Source organism: Carassius auratus, chromosome 16 (assembly GCF_003368295.1).
Source record: "Carassius auratus strain Wakin chromosome 16, ASM336829v1, whole genome shotgun sequence".
Taxonomy (NCBI): domain Eukaryota; kingdom Metazoa; phylum Chordata; class Actinopteri; order Cypriniformes; family Cyprinidae; genus Carassius; species Carassius auratus.
In genome coordinates, this window is record NC_039258.1 from 8,260,046 (window position 1) to 8,280,791 (window position 20,746).

General features: G+C 36.5%; 1 protein-coding gene across 6 annotated transcripts in view; it reads right to left on the reverse strand.

The window, feature by feature from the left end:
• Positions 1 to 20,746, reverse strand: part of LOC113115998 (MAP7 domain-containing protein 1-like) — a 39,371-nt gene that overhangs the window by 16,871 nt on the left and 1,754 nt on the right. For 5 of the 6 annotated variants that reach the window (XM_026283796.1, XM_026283794.1, XM_026283795.1 and 2 more), the window contains exons 2-3: positions 6,572 to 6,781; positions 423 to 491 (exon numbers count right to left, since the gene is read on the reverse strand). In XM_026283796.1, coding sequence (XP_026139581.1) covers positions 423 to 491; positions 6,572 to 6,781 — 279 coding nt within the window. Of the gene's footprint in view, positions 1 to 422; positions 492 to 6,571; positions 6,782 to 7,655; positions 7,794 to 20,746 lie in introns of those variants that run through there. The other variant, XM_026283797.1, reaches the window with a different exon arrangement.

The following is a 20,746-nucleotide window of genomic DNA, read 5'->3' on the forward strand; positions in this document are numbered from 1 at the left end:
ATATTAAATTATTATTATATAAATATCCAGCCATCTATTTTCAAAACTGATGTAGTGTCATCGTATTATACAATTTTTTTATAATTATTAATAAATAAATATGTAAAAAATATTAATGCATATTAGTGTAAGAGAAAAACAGATGTGTGGGGGAGGGTGGGCTAAAATAAATAGCAAAAATGTCAACTGCATGCATATGCTTGTTAGTCTGAAATCTCAAATGTCACAAGGCCAAATTTCACACCTCTAACCAGTTAAAATCTATAAAAGCCACAGAAATCCTGCAGGTATTTCTTTCCAGCCTTTTGCACAAGCCTCAGGAGTTTGACGCATGAATGCCATGAAGTGTTTTTTTGTCCAAACACATCTAGCCCCCTGACAGCAGGGGGTGCTGTCTCACTGTATTCCTTGTGTTGTCTTACCGAGATATTTGGCCCTCTCCTCCCTCCTCTCCTTCGCCTGTTTCTGCCGCTCATCCAACTTCATTCCATCTGAGAAAAGAGGCAGAATAAAATGTTTAGTTTTGATGAAACATGCCGACATTGCCACACTGTTGCTTCCTAAGTTCGTCTTTCTACCCACTAAAGCTCTCCTGGACAGCGATAAAGATAGAAACAGTCGGACAGAAGGGTGCCGGGAATGAGAGAGGTTATTGTGTGGTAAAGGCTGGCCTCACATCTGCAGCAGTACAAAGCACTGGAAGCTGGCAGCAGCAGAGACTGGCAACATTCACACGCAGATACAATCATTTAACACCTTTACCTGCCCTGAAAGACAGTTCATTCATTTTATTGTATTAATACTATTGGAACTTGCTCAAATGCTTCAACAACCTAGAGAACATAGCTATATTTTAATTAACCAGTATTCAAATATATTAATCACGTGCAAAGCTGTCATCATAAATATGCCAGAACATAATTTATCTAGCAGCACCACCTAATTATATTTGCGATGTAGCCGTCATCAGCAACATTGTACATGTTCTGATCTCTGTGCATTTGATTCATTGTACAACACATTAAGATGACTAAACAAGTCATAGTTTCCTATTGTCACGTGCAGTTCAGGGCTGTGCTGTACACAGCAAAGAAACATGCTTTGTTTTAATTACACATTCAAACCAGTTCACTCCGAGTGCAACACTTTAAACTGCACCCCATTGAATTGGCCCCATGAAGTCTTTATGTTGGCATCTCATGACCCACAAAGTCTAGTACAACTTTTATCTGATGACTCCAACTCATTAATAATGATCATAAGACTCTAGCAGTGTTTCTCTCCATGACCTGTGCTCCAGTATTTATAGAGCACAGGAAGCTGAAGCGCCGAGCCTTGTGGACTCTGACGAGCAGTCCATGTTCGGTCTCACTGATGAGTCACTGGGCACAGACAGAGAAATCAGCAGACTGACCCAGAAAGGATTTCCAGAGGGTCTGAGGCAGCAGAGAGATGCATAATCTCTGACCAACCCATCTCCTGAAGCGCTAAAACACATAATCTGCAGGTACCGAAAGAACTGATTGATAATCAGCATCGAAGACTAGAGCTGTCAAAATCAAAGTACAAACAACAATTATAAGAAAATTTTAAATGGAAATTAATAACAATAATACTTAGAAATGTAAGCAAGAAAAAAAATACTTATTAATCACTTAAGCCAATGTCGTTCCAAACCCGTAAGCTTTGTTCTTCTCTGGAACACAATTTAAGATATTTTGGATGAAAACCGGGAGGCTTGTGACTGTCCCATTAACTGCCAAGTAAAAGACTTGTGGCAAGTGATTAAAGACAACATTTCCATTTTGGGGTGGAGTATCCCTTTAATTACTTAATAATATCAAACATTATGATCTCAAGGTGCAGTCATGACTCTAATTTACTAAATACAAGGGGTATGAAAAGGATGTAGAAGCCTTCAAAACTATAAATTTAAGACTAATCGTAAATGGGAGGTTGGTACTGTAAATTGTAATTGTGCATATACTTTAGAATCTTTATCAAACCTTAACTATGTGAATTTAAGATGGATTTTCCAGACAACCAGAATACAGGTCAATTGCAAGAGCTAGGTGAGAAAAAAAAAGACATGACTCAGCTTTGAAACAGCAAGCAGTATGAGTCAATGTCTGAACTTATGTTCTTTCTCATAACTAATATATGAGTGAAGCAGCAGTGGCCCAGAATCAATGAAGGACAATATTCTGTGGAACACAGTGTTCAGTTTTACAGGATGCTTGACAGCAGTAATATACTTTATTATGAGATGAGCTGAACTGTGCACCACCAGTAGAACAAAGCATTTTAATAACATAACCATCTGAGGTTGAATGATGACATAAAGCAGAACTAAGGATTACCAAAATATACAGTATTGTTCAAAATAATAGCAGTACAATGTGACTAACCAGAATAATCAAGGTTTTTCGTATATTTTTTTATTGCTACGTGGCAAACAAGTTACCAGTAGGTTCAGTAGATTCTCAGAAAACAAATGAGACCCAGCATTCATGATATGCACGCTCTTAAGGCTGTGCAATTGGGCAATTAGTTGAATTAGTTGAAAGGGGTGTGTTCAAAAAAATAGCAGTGTGGCATTCAATCACTGAGGTCATCAATTTTGTGAAGAAACAGGTGTGAATCAGGTGGCCCCTATTTAAGGATGAAGCCAACACTTGTTGAACATGCATTTGAAAGCTGAGGAAAATGGGTCGTTCAAGACATTGTTCAGAAGAACAGCGTATTTTGATTAAAAAGTTGATTAGAGAGGGGAAAACCTATAAAGAGGTGCAAAAAATGATAGGCTGTTCAGCTAAAATGATCTCCAATGCCTTAAAATGGAGAGCAAAACCAGAGAGACGTGGAAAAAAACGGAAGACAACCATCAAAATGGATAGAAGAATAACCAGAATGGCAAAGGCTCAGCCAATGATCACCTCCAGGATGATCAAAGACAGTCTGGAGTTACCTGTAAGTACTGTGACAGTTAGAAGACGTCTGTGTGAAGCTAATCTATTTTCAAGAATCCCCCGCAAAGTCCCTCTGTTAAAAAAAAGGCATGTGCAGAAGAGGTTACAATTTGCCAAAGAACACATCAACTGGCCTAAAGAGAAATGGAGGAACATTTTGTGGACTGATGAGAGTAAAATTGTTCTTTTTGGGTCCAAGGGCCACAGGCAGTTTGTGAGACGACCCCCAAACTCTGAATTCAAGCCACAGTACACAGTGAAGACAGTGAAGCATGGAGGTGCAAGCATCATGATATGGGCATGTTTCTCCTACTATGGTGTTGGGCCTATTTATCGCATACCAGGGATCATGGATCAGTTTGCATATGTTAAAATACTTGAAGAGGTCATGTTGCCCTATGCTGAAGAGGACATGCCCTTGAAATGGTTGTTTCAACAAGACAATGACCCAAAACACACTAGTAAACGGGCAAAGTCTTGGTTCCAAACCAACAAAATTAATGTTATGGAGTGGCCAGCCCAATCTCCAGACCTTAATAACTTGTGGGGTGATATCAAAAATGCTGTTTCTGAAGCAAAACCAAGAAATGTGAATGAATTGTGGAATGTTGTTAAAGAATCATGGAGTGGAATAACAGCTGAGAGGTGCCACAAGTTGGTTGACTCCATGCCACACAGATGTCAAGCAGTTTTAAAAAACTGTGGTCATACAACTAAATATTAGTTTAGTGATTCACAGGATTGCTAAATCCCAGAAAAAAAAAAATGTTTGTACAAAATAGTTTTGAGTTTGTACAGTCAAAGGTAGACACTGCTATTTTTTTGATCACACCCCTTTCAACTAATTGCCCAATTGCACAGCCTTAAGAGCGTGCATATCATGAATGCTGGGTCTTGTTTGTTTTCTGACAATCTACTGAACCTACTGGTAACTTGTTTGCCACGTAGCAATAAAAAATATACTAAAAACCTTGATTATTCTGGTTAGTCACATTGTACTGCTATTATTTTGAACAATACTGTACATTGTCAATTAAAGCAAAAATAAGAAAACTAATTATTAATTGTATAATACTGGTAATACTACAAATCACCATTATTATTATTAATGTAACCTGTAATAAATTAAGAAATATTAGAATAATTAAGTTAAAATAATTAAAATATGTAACTTATATTTTTATTGTTAATAGTTGTATTTAAATGCATTTAGATTAGTATCAATTTAATTTAAAATGATGAAATGATAACAACATAACACTAAATTACAACTGCATACATAGTATCAAGCATAGTAATAAAGTATAAATAGCTAGTCAAACACAGCTGTACCAGCTTTTCCCACAAAGTTAACAACTGCCACATGTTCTACAGCCACAACCTCATTTGTATAAAGAGACAACAATGAAGTAGGCATAGAAAAGCCACTTCCTTTCTCAAACCGAAATAACTCTCTCATTAACATTTATCTATGTGTACTCATACAAGTGAAGGCTTTATACTATGAACGTGACCAAACAAAGGAGGAGGGTTAAATCCCTCCAATTGGCACAGCACTGTGAAATGTGATGCCCATTCAGGTTTCATTGCTTCACCTCAGCTGATGATCAGAAATGATTAGAAACTGCCTGTCGCCAGCCTCCTCAAATCAGCATTAGCACCAACATTTTCCTCATTGAACGGATACATTTCTACATTAATGTAATACAGCCGAAATAACTTAATTCTGGGAGCATTTACAGATGCATGACTGTGGAAATTCTTAGTGGGTCAATAAACAAATGCCTCGGTTAGCTTTCAAGACTTTGGTCAGGAGTAAATCCTCAATGACTCTCTCCTTTCTCAAGAGACTTCCTGAATGCTTCTCACAGAAGAGAAAACGGTTTTGAATGGTTTAATGGTTTATTGCTATCAATGTTATGTTGGAAAAAAGTTGTGGAGTCAAACAGGTCAACAAGTTTTGTGTTCAAACACCTTAAGCACCTCAAGATGGTTTACCAACCCAAACCAGTTTGACCAAGATGGTCTATCAACCAAATCGCATAAATCAACTAACTGACCATAAAAAAACCAGATTCATCCAACTAGAAACCAAGTCCAGCTACTAATGATTCAACTTCATTTTGAAGTTCGGTTTTGGGGTAAAGGGTAATTAAGAGGCCAAAAGAAGAAATTTCTAATTAAAAGTATCAATTAAAAAAAACTAAACTGAACGGTCTTCAAGGTAACCACTAGGGTTCTGCTGTTAGACGATAGTATCGTGTATCGACGATAGCCAGAGATATCGACATTAGCAGATTTCTCTGTCGATAGTCAAGACGATATTAGGCTCATTCCCCTATTAATGCATTAGATTATAATAATAATAACTATTATCATTTTTATTTTTATTAGGCTGCCTATTATAATTCGTCTATCAAACTGCCCAGCAATTTCATTTCAGCACCACATTTCACACACACACCGCGCGCAAAAGAGGATTCGAGCCTCACTGAAGTTGTAACGTTTTGACTTGGATAACTCGTTAAATCCATGAAATGAAAGAGATAGAAAACGAGGAGTTGGTGTTCCACACATTTAATGGCTGGTACACGGCAACGCGCTCTTCTCATACACGAGAGATTAACACTTTCTTGGATTTCAAATAAAGTAAAGAAAAAAATAAAATAAGACGGAACAGCAAACTTATCATCCATAGTGGTACTCACTAGTCCTTCCCTTAAAGACTGATCACTTATAACATTCACTATGTGGCGATGATGTAGAAGGACTACGTGAGAACCACTATGGATGATAAATTCGCTCTGCCGCCTTGTTATTATTTTCATGCACTCCGCACTATAATGTGATGCCTGCAAAATACATAGTTTTGGCCGTTACAAAGTCTCCATCCCCAAACAGGTGTCGTCTGCAGATATAAGGTATTTCATTGCACTTTAACAAGTAATCTGAACGGTCTATATATGTGCAATATCTTAAACGAGCCCTCACTAACTGAGTTTAATCCCACAGTTATGTTAGAATGAATCTTATTCTTGTTTCTGTGGCAGTGCGTCGAGCTCGTAATGAGGCGCACGGTCCGGAGCGCTGTATGACTGATGCATCAGTTCAATTCAACTTTACTCCAAATATATCAACTTACCTGTTTTGAATACATTATATTCAACGTCTTCGTTTATGTCCAATATTTGTGTTTAACTGTTGGACTTTAAATGAAATCTACTATTGATTTTCACCGTTGACTGATTTCGCAGAACATTTAGGCTGATTACCTCAGTGTGTAGATGCGGCAAATTTGTCACAAAAAGCGCGATATGACAGTTTCATCCGACTATATATGAACTGTTTTAAAAACAGTATTTTTATATTTAACGTTAGTTTATCACTATGTTTGAAAGTATGTTTTTTCAATTATTGGTGTTTCCATAGGCTCTCTCTCGCACACCTGCACAGTTTTAAACACCAAACAGTTATGCTATGACAAGAACAAAGAGTCTCTCTCGTGCTCCACCCATGCACGATAATATTGTGTATCGTCCATCTCATGGGCTGACGATATGACGATTTGAAAAATGACCATATCACCCAACACTAGAAGCCACCTTTCTTGTGTTGAGGGCTACCACTCGATCTCGGAGTTGGTGTTGCAGGGGACTTTGGAATGACGTCCAGCTGTTTCGGGGTAGTTGATCTCTTTGCAGAGTCCATCTTTGTGGGCATGCTAGCTTCAAGGCCTGATTCTGTTTTTGAAGGTGTGTTGACTTCCTCTGAGCTGGGATCTCTGGGATTGGTCTCTGGAACAGCTGAGGGATCTAAGATAGAAGACGGAAGAAAAGTGACAAACGTCAAACGAGAGATGAAGACCAGTCAAACTTCATTCCAAAGCTACAGCAAACAGCCGAGTGTATGTGTCTTCTAGTAGTGTGATTACACAGAAGAGTCATTCACAGTTACATTCCGCAGAGATTAAATCCAGATCGATTTTTTTTTTTTGATTAGCACACATGATCCATGACAGAATGTTTTGGTACAGCAAAGATTAAATGAGTTAAAGTCATGCCCTAGGCAGCTCAATATGAACCTCAACTGCCCTCGAATCAATTGATTTTTGGGAGATTGAAGGATTGCTCTGTAGACACAAGAAAATAATGGTGACCTTGCCACCTTCCACTTCCCTCGAGAACATAGATTAAATAGAAACACAGTCTTCTTTACAGTTGATCAGACACTCTAGACTAAACCATTTACTTTCTACAAATGGAAAACATTCTAACGGCTGCCAACTCATAGACATAAGATGACTGCGCAAATGCCAAATGCTTCATTTTTATGCCCTAAAATAAATAACTAACATTAAAAACGGATTTTCAGTGGCACATATTTACCAAAAATTAATTATTTTTAAATAATCACAATATATTAATCACAATCATGGGACATAATTTACTCTCTCAAAGCTGATCATTGTTGTTTTAAATCTGCATTAAGCAATACATATAAGATTCAAGGTAATTTTATTTTTAATGGTAGGTCAAATATGTAGAATCATATTTATTCTGAATCTTAACACAGAATTTAAGTTTAAATTTAAGCCACAATAGCTCATGACTTCCTGGTCAAAATCCAACTAAAGCGAAATGTGAAGCGCTAAAGATTCCCATGCCTACTGATAAGCATGTCGCTTACCTGGATGTTTCAACAGACTAAAGCTATAAAAATAAAAAATTTCATCGGAGAAAATGAGCAAGAAAATGAGTTCTGGATTTCTGACATCTTAAAGCCATGATGTCATGTCGAGACAGTCCATACACGCACGCACGCGCACACACACACACACACACAAGGAGGAGGTTCAACAGATCACATGTTTTTCACTGATAAGAGCGACCTGGGTTAGAGTCCGATTTGATGTTGACCAACATTACAGACTCAATAAAGTGTCTATGCACACAGAAAGACAAACATATGTCAGAGAAAGGTGTGGAAATATAGCTTTAAATAGAATATGCAATATTTTTCAACCTTTTTGATGATATTATATATAACATTTTTTTATATACATTAAGGCAAATGAACAAGGAATAATCACAATCATTTTTATTATGCACCAATATAACAAAATGTAGCAAATGCATAAACTGTTGTTTATGACTAAAACATTTATGACGAATACTCAAGCAGCTTCCAGGAAGTAAACAAAACAACTGAATCATTGAATTCACAGAAAATATTTAAACTTACCAACTAAGTACTGGGGTTAAAATCAGAGCAACATCTAATGTCTTTAGAAAACTTAAAGCTCAAACTTGTTATATAAAATACAGACATCACAAATATCCCATAGATTTTTAACATATCATTTTGCTCTAGACATACTACACCCAGTGGAGTAGAAATCAGCTTGTGTAGTAAATATGAAAACATCCTGTATTTACTCAGAGGCTCTGTTTTCTCCACCTCAATAAGTCTATTCAGCTGATGTGAGGCGGAAGAATTTTTCTGAAAAAAAAAAGAAAAAACATCAGCGGTGGACTGTTTTGTCCCTGGGAGAATGAGATTGCATGGTATGGTAATGAATGAATGATGCATTGGGAGTTTTACAGTGACTAATATTTGGAGATTTTTCTCCGTTGTGCTTAAAGCGAGATTTACTCGTTCCAATCCACCCTGAATCCCTCTTCCTCTCTATCCAGGGACAAACCATGTAAATGCTGCCATGCATTGCATTATTCATGGTGAGCTAAAAATACCATTACCACCAGACATGAAATGATAATAAATGCATTACGCATGAGAAAAGAACTAGGTTGCATGCATAAAATTTTGAGTTTTAAAGTAGTAGTAACTAAAAGCACAGCCATTAGGTAAAATTCTTTAATGTGACTGCTGATTTCTGTTGCATTATGCATTTGCTTGGTACTCATTATTATCATATCTGAAAATAGACTGATACTATAGGAGTGCACAATGATGTCAATCAAGCAAGCAACTGACATATACAAAGAAAGAAATATTAGAAGCAATGCATCCAGTCACCAACATAGAGGTAAAGTGTATTTAATAATACATCAGTTAAATCACATTGATTTAATAAAATCCATCTGAGCTGAATAAATGTTTATATTGTATAAGGCAGTTTTTATAGCAACTTTTTTAATAGTTTTTTTTAAAACAACATTTTGTTGTTGATTTGAACATTAGAAACCGTTTGAATGACAGATTTCTTCAAACATACACTAGATAATAAAGAAAACAGGTTAACCATAATAAATTAATATGTAAAATAGTGCAATGATTTAATAAATGATTAATCATTACTAATCATTAGCTGGATAAATAAGCTTTCAATTGATGTATGGTTTGTTAGGATAGGACAATATTTGGCCGAGATACAACTATTTGAAAATCTGGAATCTGAGGGTGCAAAAAAATATATCTTCAAGGATCATGATCTTTACTTAATATCCTCATGATTTTGGGCATAAAATAAAAATAAAAAATTTTGCCCCATACAATCTATTTTTGGCTAGTGCTACAAATATACCCCAGCGACTTGTGGTCCAGGATGACATATGTCAAAACTCTTCTATTTGACACTTTAAGCCAAAAGAGAATACATTTTCAGCCAAATATTGTCAAGTGTTGAAATGCAGGTGCATCACTATAAAACCGGCAAATATGTTTTCATGTTAAGACAAAATCTGCCATTTTCAACAGTATAGAGACATGACAAAGTTTATAAACCAAAGCAGACACATACACACACACACACACACACAAACACACAAACACACAAAATTATAGTAATGAATAAGCTATAGGTTATGAATCATATAACATACAGAGGACTACAATACAGTACAATACAAAACAGTGTTTATCTTTAAAAATGAAAAAAAAAAACTTTTTTAAAACTTTCTCATTTAAGCACCTCTGTAGCCCTTTTTCAAGGAAAACATGTCATTACGTTGCCCTAAAACCACAGAAAACCGGTTGAATGAAGAGCGCAGAGCAGTCCCACCAAAAAGGGTGCACTGATCCTGAAGGGTATAGAGCTTGAGCAATGCTCTTTTTCAAATATGGAAATGAGACAAACAGGGAGCCGGAAGTGGAAGCAAGTAGCGCCGATTAAATCAGAGATCGGAAGAGGTGAGTGGGGGGTTGGGGGAGAACAGAAGAACTGGGAGGCCGACTGAGAATGGATCTGCATCTCATTAGAGGCCAGATGAATTACCTCATACTCACCCCCCCCACACCCCCGGCCCCTCGCTCCTCACCCCGGATGGATGATGTAAGCAGGCAGGGTGCCTCTTCTGGGGGAGGTGTGAGGGAGAGGAGCAGACTCACTGGAAGCCCAGAGTAAACACCAGCTGCTGGGCTAAAGCCAAAAAGAAGGAGGGAGAAACTGTGAACTGTAATGGTGCTCCAAAGTTCTGACTGTCTGGACTTGCTAAAATGTGATACATCAAAACAAATGTACTTAAGCCCCTAAGATTCACGCTTGAGGTGCCAACAAGTGCACTGTATGACTGTGTGAACTATATGTGTGTGTGTGTGTGTTTGCGTGCATGTGTATATTGTTAAAACTAATTAATTAAATAAATATTTTATATATGTGTAATTATTACATACATGCACACACATATATACATGCATATATAATGTGTATTTATATATAAATTCCCTGTTACATAACAGAAATGTTAAATGTCTGTTTAAGAAACTTAATTTATTCTGTTGCAGTAATATAATCATACAAGTAGTTTATATAATCATGTGATAATGTCTGCTTTTGGACAATCGAGTAATTCAAATACATTAGACAAGAGCATTTCTCATCTCATATATATATTATTATTATTATTATTATTTTTATTTGTGGATTGTGGATTCAGATTGAAGCCACTGCAAAATAGCGGATATGTGCACATCTGTTGAACTAAACACCAATTCAATTCTATATGAATGTGACAAGATGTGACGTCGCTTGACAACAGTAAACAACTCAATTCTGTTGTGCAATGAAATTATTTACTGTTCAGAGACAACCTTCTTTGCTAAATAGCAGTATCCCTCTTCACAACCACAGACACAATGAGATAGGATGACTGGGTGCATGTGGTTTGAACTCAACAGAACGTCCCTTGGGTCTGTAACCACAATACCCCTGCATGCTTTCCTCTGAAGGGTGATCTTCAGAGGAAGTGACAAGGCCATATATGGCAATGCTTCACACGGAAGTTCACTGCTGACATGCAGCGATGGATGCCATTCATAACTTCCTGATCTGTCATGATGCAAGCTGTCATCCTTGTTGACTAGCGCAGTTTGTTAAGCATTCAAAGACTTTTCTCATATTAGAGCAACCAGTTTCAGCACAAAATTGACAAACCTCATTTTAATGCATTTTTGCTGAATAAAAGTATTACTGCCTTCCAAAAAAAAAAAAAAGGTCCTTACAACGAATGATTTTGATAGAAAAAAGAAATCTGAAAAATGTTCAACCAATTAATTTTAAGGCCGGGGCAAACGGCCTCGACGGCAAGCAACGGTCGGGCTAGTTTGTTTGTTGTGTTCCGCTCGTCATTGTTGAATCGCCGTCGTCGGCTCGTGTGAGGGCTCTGATTGAATTTTCAATTTAGCAAATGAGTCAGTGCCTGAGAATTAAAGCAAAAGTGATGAAAACAAGCACATAAATGAAGGTGGTAGAGAAAGAAAGCTGTTTAAATGTGACGTGATCAGCTTTTTTATCCAACGCTGCCGACATAAGGCGACAACACCATTGGTTTTTTAGTTTTTTGAAGGAGACTTGGTGTGTCCCGGTCCTTTAAACCAGTCTGGAGATTCTGCTAAACTCAGTGTTTGGATTTCCAACTCCACCCAACAACCCAACGACCATCAGCAGAAGTCAAATTATGGGATCCACATACACACCAACCTCAGCACTAAAGCACTTACTTGTACTGTGAACACACTCACACTATGAGCAGGGGAAAACCAGAGCCAAGAGCAAGATCTGCAAACTGAGAGCTAAACTATCACACAGGGAATTAAAAATACACGAGGCCTTAGACAAACATTTAGAAATTCGATCAAATCATTTAAGTAGTCAATATTCAACCTCAACATGTGGAGACTATTTTGGTTTGGCCAACAAAATGGTCATATGGTTTGAATCGATTTCTTATTTTACGTACTGCTAGCATCTGTATCCCGCTAATGTAAGCAGCCTGATTTGATGGCTGAAACAAAATATATCAACAATCAAATGTGGATCTGAGGTTAAGTCGGCGTCATCATAAAAGCTTGACATCTCCATTAGCAATTTCTACTAGTTCCACCGCATTAAGATCTGAGGTTGAATGTATCTTTTGTGCGTATATCTGACTTACATCATCTTTATGACTTACTGACATTTTTACACTGTGCTTTTGATTTTTTCTTCTAAAAAATTAAAGCATACATGGAATGCATACATTGGTAGTACATTGGCTGTCTGGCACATATTAAATATTTTAATTTATTTCTGTTGGTCAATGAATATATATATATATATATTGGCAGCAGGAATGGAAATTAGCACCCGCCACCAGCCAAATGAGGGTGATTTTGTGTTGTGGTGGGTAAACTCGCTTCACCAACCGGCCACCGTGGTGGGTAAATAAAAATAGCATACTGTTTCACAGGGACAGTGGACAAAAAAAGTAATTTTCCATCCCTGGTGTGTGTACAACACGCAATAAAGTGTAATATCATCTGAAGCAGCTCTGTGGAGAAAGGTGGTATAAACTGGGCTCGAAACGGTGGCGTTGTTCCCAGTACAGTGTTTGCAGCTGAAGTTAGTGCCGCCGGCGGAGTGATATATTTGTTGTTTATTTACAGTACGTTGTATAGCATGTGCTCATGATATACAAGATCGCGTGAAGAGTTGAATTTGTTATCGCGCACAAATTTCCGCATACTGTCACGTCTCTGTCAAACCCTGCCAAGTTCTCCTCCAGCATTCTGAAACATTTTAGATTATATGGACAGTCTGTTTTTATCTTATTGTTTTTAATGGCATAATACGCAAACTAACAAACCGTATTATCGGTTGTGTGTCTAATAATTGCCCTCGGGGGGATTCATTCTATTTTCTTCAAGTACTTTTTCAGAAGTTTGCTCTGGGACTAGTAAGTTGTCACGCTGTTCTTTTTGTTTTTAGAAATAACATTGTATCGCTACACATGTTTGACAGCTCTGGCATGATGAAACGAGTAAAAACGATGTATTACCCTGTTGTTTGTCATCGTTTGTCGTTTGTCAATGGTGTAAAAGTTCGCGAGCTGAGATTTCTTTCAGTGATACACCGTTGAACAGGGGACTTTTCCCCAAGTGTTCCCTCAACCACAAAAAAAAAAAAAACCTTCCTGGTGAATCCTTTCCTTTGGAATTAAATACAATATTATTAATGCGTACAAAAACTGTTTAGAATATTGCAAAAATGTTTCTGTGCATTAAAAAAGTTCAGTGGAGTGTATCATCCGGTTGGGCTACGGAGTTGAGAGAATGAGCTACTTCAGCAAGAGTCGGCTGTTTCAAAACCTAGTAAGCTGCCTAGATAGGCGGCATTTTTGAGCAGCACTGAAAGAGAAAATGTCAGTAGTTCATTGAGACTTGAGATTAAATAAACTACTTAAGTATTGTAGATCTTGTAGTATTAATTTTCACATGCAGTTACACATTGTCTTTTAAAAACAAGAAAGTGGCTGGTAAAAACATTGAGTGGTTGGTAGATTTTGAAATCCACCAGCCACAGTGGCAAGTGGACAAAAAAATTTATTTCCATCCCTGATCGGCTGATAATGGATATTTAATTATACGTGCCAATTCCCCCATTTTTTTATTTAAATTCACTTTGCTGTCATCAATAACTTTTTAAATGTAATTTAAAAATAAACGTTAAATGTAATCTTTTAGTAAATTTCTAAATTATCCAAAGTCATACTGCACAAAAATACTGGGAAGCCTTAATTTACTCATTGCATTTAATTAATTTTTTTTAGCTATTTATTTAAAAAATTTTGAACAAAATAGTACAAAACTTAATATTTAACATTAAGTTCAATATTAATTAATATTTAATATGAATAATTATCAGCTAATCAGTATTGGTCAGAATTGTAACATTTGTGCATCCCTGTAGAAATAACATACTGAAACCTGCATGTGAGAAAACAAAACAAAAAAGCTCAATTGAAACTCAGATCGCTGTCATTTTATTTGCGTCAGACAGGACTAAGATTACAGCACAGATCAGCTGACTGTCACTGCATTCCTACTTCTCCATGATATGATCTTCAGACCTCCAGTCCTCTAAGAAGAATCGGACTGTAAATCCAGACTTTGGTGACATATAGGAGGGCTCAAAGTACAGTACAAAGGAGTGACAGAGGATTGACAGAGTCCCCTCCCTAATTTTTATTTCTTTTTTGATAATCTGTTTCACTCAGACGTACATCACCATCTCAGTCTTTCCCAAAGTAGGGCTTATACTTATATATAGATTTTACCTACATAGAAAAAAAGCTCTCTAGCTATAAATATGGCTGTTGAGTGAACTGCCTTAAACTTTGGTCAAACTCTATTGAAATCAATTTGCAAATACAGTATATGGTGTATAGAGTTGCTGTCTCAAAACAGTCATTTATGAAGGTCCATTTTTAGAAAGGATGTTGACTTAATAAAGGTGCTTAGACAGCAAAACAGCTCTATAAGCTAATGTTTGGGTTGACGATATAACTAAAACGCACAAATCCACAACCAAAACATTCATAAAGGGCTTAAAACTGTGAAGAATCTAAACACTGAACACGTTATCTGCTTCATCTTCTGCATCTTAACATCTGAGACTAATGAAGAACCAACTAATACACACAAGTGCTTTAGAGCACTCAGAAGAGCTCATTAAAATCAGGAGCAAGTAAAGTTCAATTCATTAATAGATAACTTAATAGTTTAAAATATATATATTTTTTTTCAGCATGGATAGAATGGAGTATAACTTTTTTTACTAGTGGGTCCTAGTTGCTTACATTCTCCATTTCCCAGAATTCCTTGCATAATCAACAATAAAGCTTTTCCCACCTTAAAGCTATCTAAGTGATCTCTGCCAAACTTTTCTGATTGGCTAAAATAAGTGATTAATTTTTGCTTATAGTTGCCACAGATATAAAAATCTGATTTTTCAAGAAACCCATTTCAGCGCACTATGTCAGATAATAGTGATATATTACATGTGGCCTTCCCACAGCGATTAACAGATCAGTCCATCATGTTCTTTTAAAAAGGAAAAAGACTTCAATATAATGGAGAAAGATGGTGGCAGTGCATTTGGCCTCTGACATATTCTGGTGCGGATGGATGCCTTTATCCAATCTGAGAGGGCCGACGGAAACACGCTGTCCTGCAAGCGCTTCATGTTGGTGATCATGTTCAGGACTGTGATTTACACCATCTGTGTGCTACACAGGAAAGAAGACCTGACGTGATTCCATCTGTATGCATGCATGAGCTCTGGAATCTTGTCGCACTGTTCCTACACTGTCCGCTCTCTCTTCCTTCATCTCTCTCTCACTCCTCAGCTGAACAGAAAACACACATTCAGTGAGGAATGTTTAGCATTCCTAGCACTCAGTGGCCACACCAGAAAACACAGCGCCTGCTGTAAATGACAAATATGAATGTTGTCTCTAAAATAGCTCAATGTCTGCCCATATTACAAGACCAACATCAAAATGATAAACATCAATATCTACATTTATTATTGGGATAATTCACCAAAAATAAACAAACAAAATAAATTAAGCTATTAATCACTTTTGATCTCCTAATAATCATCCAATTAATCTTCTGATGAAACATGAAGAAAGATTTCCTCATGAAAGCACAGAGATAAATAGAATGGACCCAAGCTTTTCAGTGAATATTGACTCATGATTTCTTTCAACCAGAAAAGAAAATCATGCTGTTCCAAACTTGAATGATGTTTTTGTGGAAAAACAAAATAATAAATGGGGGGGGGGGGGGTTGTGTCTATATAATAAACTCAGTGTGGCTGAATATTGTTTTTGACCCCAATGACTTAGATTGTGGACAAAATCAAACATTCTTCAAAAATGTATTTATGTTTGCAAAAGATAAAAAAGCCATAAAGGTTTGTATAATGGGGTATGATGGGGGTGAAAACTTTTTTAAAGCTTTATGCTCTCTCATAAAAAAAAATTCACTCCCCCAAGTAATTTTGTATCATTTGCAAAACTTTCGAGATGGAAATAATAACATAAGATATTGAAATATGAAATAATGTTTTATATGAACATTAGACATGTGCCAGTATTCGGTAACGTGATATAACAAGGTAATGAATATGCACGATATTGTTATCGTGGGCACTTCTAAATACCATGAATAAATTATATATTCCAAATTATTCCAAATATAATTTTCCTATCAACTGGTCAAAAAGCACAGCACAGCTGTATGCTGCTTAAACAACATGTGTGCGCTCTGATGTAAACAAGCATGCATGAGAAGCACATGGGGGAACACGTGAGAGATGCGCTGAATGAAAGCACATTCACTCTCTGACAGCAGATGGCGCTAATCTGCAGAAAATGCAGCCGTAACCCTGGAACCCCATAAATAAAGCAGCTGCACTACTTTAAAACATATTTAAATAATTTTAAATAGCCATTTAGATTTTGTGGTTTCGCTAAGGTGTTCATCACAATGTCAAATACTTAAATATTTAGACTAAATAGGCTATTTATTTGTAAACTTTTTTTTATTTTTATTTTAATCTGGACTACAACATGCCCTAGATATTGTTTTAAAGTGTTTTGATTCTTTATTGTTCATCCACACTTTACATTAGGGCTTCATTAGTTAACATTAGTAATTTCATTAGCTTACATAAACTGCCAATGAAAAATTCTTCTGTACATTCATTAATCTTAGATATTCCAATATTTATTAACACGTTGTTAAAATCGAAAGTTGCAGCTGTGTTATTTAATTAGCTAAGATGAACTAAGACAAGTACTTTTAACAAAGATTAATGACTTCGGTAGCAAATGTAGCTATTGCTCATTGTGAATGTTTATGCATTAACTAAGGTTAACTAATGAGGTCTTATTTTAAAGTGATACTGATTGTACTTTATAGTTCTTTTGCACTTTAATCGAAAACTTTTAACTTTATATATTTTTCTGTTATTTCTTTATTGTATTTAAATGTTCAGTTTTTTTTTTTTTTTTTTACTAAGAAAAAAGTAATTTAACATGTTATACTGTATTATAACCACTTTTTTGTAACTATATTTCAATACCGTGATAATACAGTGATAAAAGTATTAGCAATTGATCGCAACAGGAGAATTTGATACCGGCATATCCCTAATGAACATATATTTGTTAGTTTCTGATGGGAACCTTTGCTAGGGAATGCAAAATGCTTTTTGAGTCGATGCAAGTTTCTGTGGGAACTATTTTTAATAATCTATTTAATAATCTTTTTTCCCCTTAGTATCTCCATCGGTTTGGAATAACATTAAGGTGAATAGATGATGAAAGAATGTTCATTTTTGAGTGAACTATAATCACTTTTCCCAACAAACTGTAAACTGCAGCAAATTTGTTGTTGATAAAATATTACCACAGCTACAGAGGATTTACCAGATTCTTTATTCAATGCAGACTTTTGGGAAGCAAAAAGAATGCATACTGTAAACCACAGGTGACGTCCAATATTTTTTAGGTCATGCAAATTGGATTATCAAGAGTCAAGCCTTCCTATTATGAACAAAATACATTTAGAAAGAATCTGGAGTACAGCATATGGCCTCCAAAATCCCTTTTTCTTCACATTTCCTTGCCATTTTCTGGGTCTGACAAAATTCAATTCTTCCGATAGGATTAATTACTCTAGAGGCACATTTTCTAGGCCAGATTTGATGCAGTAGAGAGAATCACATCTACTTCTCTGGCTGAATGTGCTTCAGTTTCCACTGGTGCGTGTGTGTGTGAGTGAGTATTGAAGCTTGTGGTTGGGATTTATAAAATTGGATTATTTGATTGTTACAAGCCAATTACACACAATCCCCTGTAGGCTGTCGACACTCATTTAAAAACATCTGTATGAAGTCAAGGTAAAAATTCCCACCACTTCAAAAAAAGAACTAAGTAATGTGCCAGTTGCCTAATGGGATACCATGTTATCTTTATTTAGTGTACAGTATATTTGTGGTTCCTTCATTCTGTTACAAAGTCATTTGTTGTCATCCCAAAAATGGGGTCCTTTGTTTGTTACATAAGAGCCGGATGGTCCAGAGTTTTGAAACAATGATATTGTTTCACAGGCATGACAGAGAGGGGTGTGTGTATAAGAATGTGTCTTTGGGGATGCTACATGTTACACAACAGAAACCGGCCCCTGTTTCAGTCTGACAAACTCTTTAGCCTCAATAGATCTGACAAGGACACAACTGTTAAATGGTTTGAGAAACCCATGTTCCCATGTTAAAAAACTGCTTTCTTCCATCTTAGAAACACTGCCAAGCTACAAAACATGTTACATGTTTCTGATGCAGAAAGCTAGTTCATGCCTTTATGACCTCTAGACTGGACTATTGTAATGCACTTCTAGGTGGTTGTCCTGCTTCTTCATTAAACAAGCTACAGGTAGTCCAAAATGCAGCAGCTAGAGTCCTTACGAGGTCAAGAAAATATGATCATATTACCCCAATTTTACAGTCTCTGCACTGGCTACCGATTAAGTTCCCTATCAGTTACAAATGATCATTACTTACCTATAAGGCCCTAAATGGTTTAGCTCCAGCGTACCTAACTAGCCTTCTACCACGTTACAACCCATCACGCACCCTAAGGTCACAAAACGCTGGACTTTTGGTAGTTCCTAGGATAGCAAAGTCCACTAAAGGAGGTAGAGCTTTCACACATTTGGCTCCCAAACTCTGAAATAGCCTTCCTGATAATGTTCGGGGTTCAGACACACTCTCTCTGTTTAAATCTAGATTAAAAACACATCTCTTTCGCCAAGCATTCGAATAATGTATCTCTTAAATTGTGAGTGTTGCATCTGATCCAATGTGCATTCTTATTCTTTAGCTTGGGTTAAACTAATTAATTTTACTTCGTTGGAACAGCAGCGATGCTAATGATGTCTCTATTTGTTTCTATGTTTTGCCACAGATTTACATCCCAGCTCCAGTCTGGATCCAGAACACCTGAGAAGAGATGATGCTGACCCCTCAGAGGACCCCAGATGATGCTAACCCTGAATCAACAAACATAACTAACAAATATGCTACAAGTGTGACTGCATCATGTAATAATTGCTGTTAATAATGTTCATCATCTGGTTGATTACGTCTTGTATTAATATTTCTGAAAAATCCTGTCATACACGCACAAACTGACAGTGGGCACTTATAAGCTACTAAATATTGTAGAAACTTAATTTTCTGTAAAGTTGCTTTGTAATGATTTGTTTTGTAAAAAGCACTATACAAATATGTTCTGTTGAAACCATGGTGCTTGGATTATCATGAATAAAAAATAAAAAAAAGTCAACAGTGCTTTAATAAGTAATAAAACATTGCTTAAAAATGGTTCTCATTGCACTTTACTTATTTTCAAAATAATAAATTGTCCTGAAATAATGAGAGGCTCATTAAAGAGACAATATTTGGTCCAAAAAAAAATGATTCGTTTTTTTTTTCCAAATCTAGCTATTTGTTTTAGCATATCTTAGATTTGTTAGTGTTCAGTTAAGCTTATGAATCGTAATGATTAAAGCACACTAGAGACAGATCCTCAGGTTAGCAAAGGGAGAATATAAGGAAAGACAGCCAAACAGCGCAGACAGCTGGGGGTGTTAAACGAAAAGCCGGGGGGAACAGAGCAGCACTCATGCCTGAATGCAGATCTAAAGAAAAGCTAGATTAGAAGATGCTCTTCAAAAGTCCTGACAGGGCAGAACTCAACAGAGCAGACCTCGTCAGACTGAAAACACCTCAGCTCCCATTCAGGGCAAGCTATTAACATTGAGGAATTAAACTTACTTTCCGTTTTCTCTCAAACAATTGAATAATGGGCTCCTAAGTGTGCGCTAGCATGCAACATGTCTTGTTTTGTATTTTCATAAAACGAAAGGACAACGAAAGGTGATTAATCCACCTAAAGACACAAACCGAACCCTTCTATGAAGGACAAAAGAAAGTTAATGAGTAACAGTCGGCAGTGAATAAAGTCCTCAGAGTAAAGGACTCAAAAACACAAAAGCAGCATCTTGTTCAGGTCCTGAGAAAGAAACTCAGGTCCATTTTAAGGCAAAATGTTCAGTTTGAAAGTCTTGCAAGTGACTAAACTGTAGTCTTTAAGTGTTTTAACAAAGTCTCAAGGATATTTATTCATAGGAATGATCCTCATACAGAGAGCAGACACTAGGACAAGAAATAACACATCTGAAAAAATGAATGACAAAGTCCAATTACTTCTGAATGACTTTTAGTAAACATAACCACCAACCCCCACAAAACACTGCAGAGTATCCACAAACCACAATGTGATGAAGAACAGACGCAGTATAAGGATGAACAGGATCAGGGTTGATCCCCTCCAGCATGAAGCCAAAAGAAAGCACAAAAAAGCAACACCTCATGATGCTGCAGGAGGGCTCCATGTTACATAACAAACCCTCCTAATCAGAAGCTACAG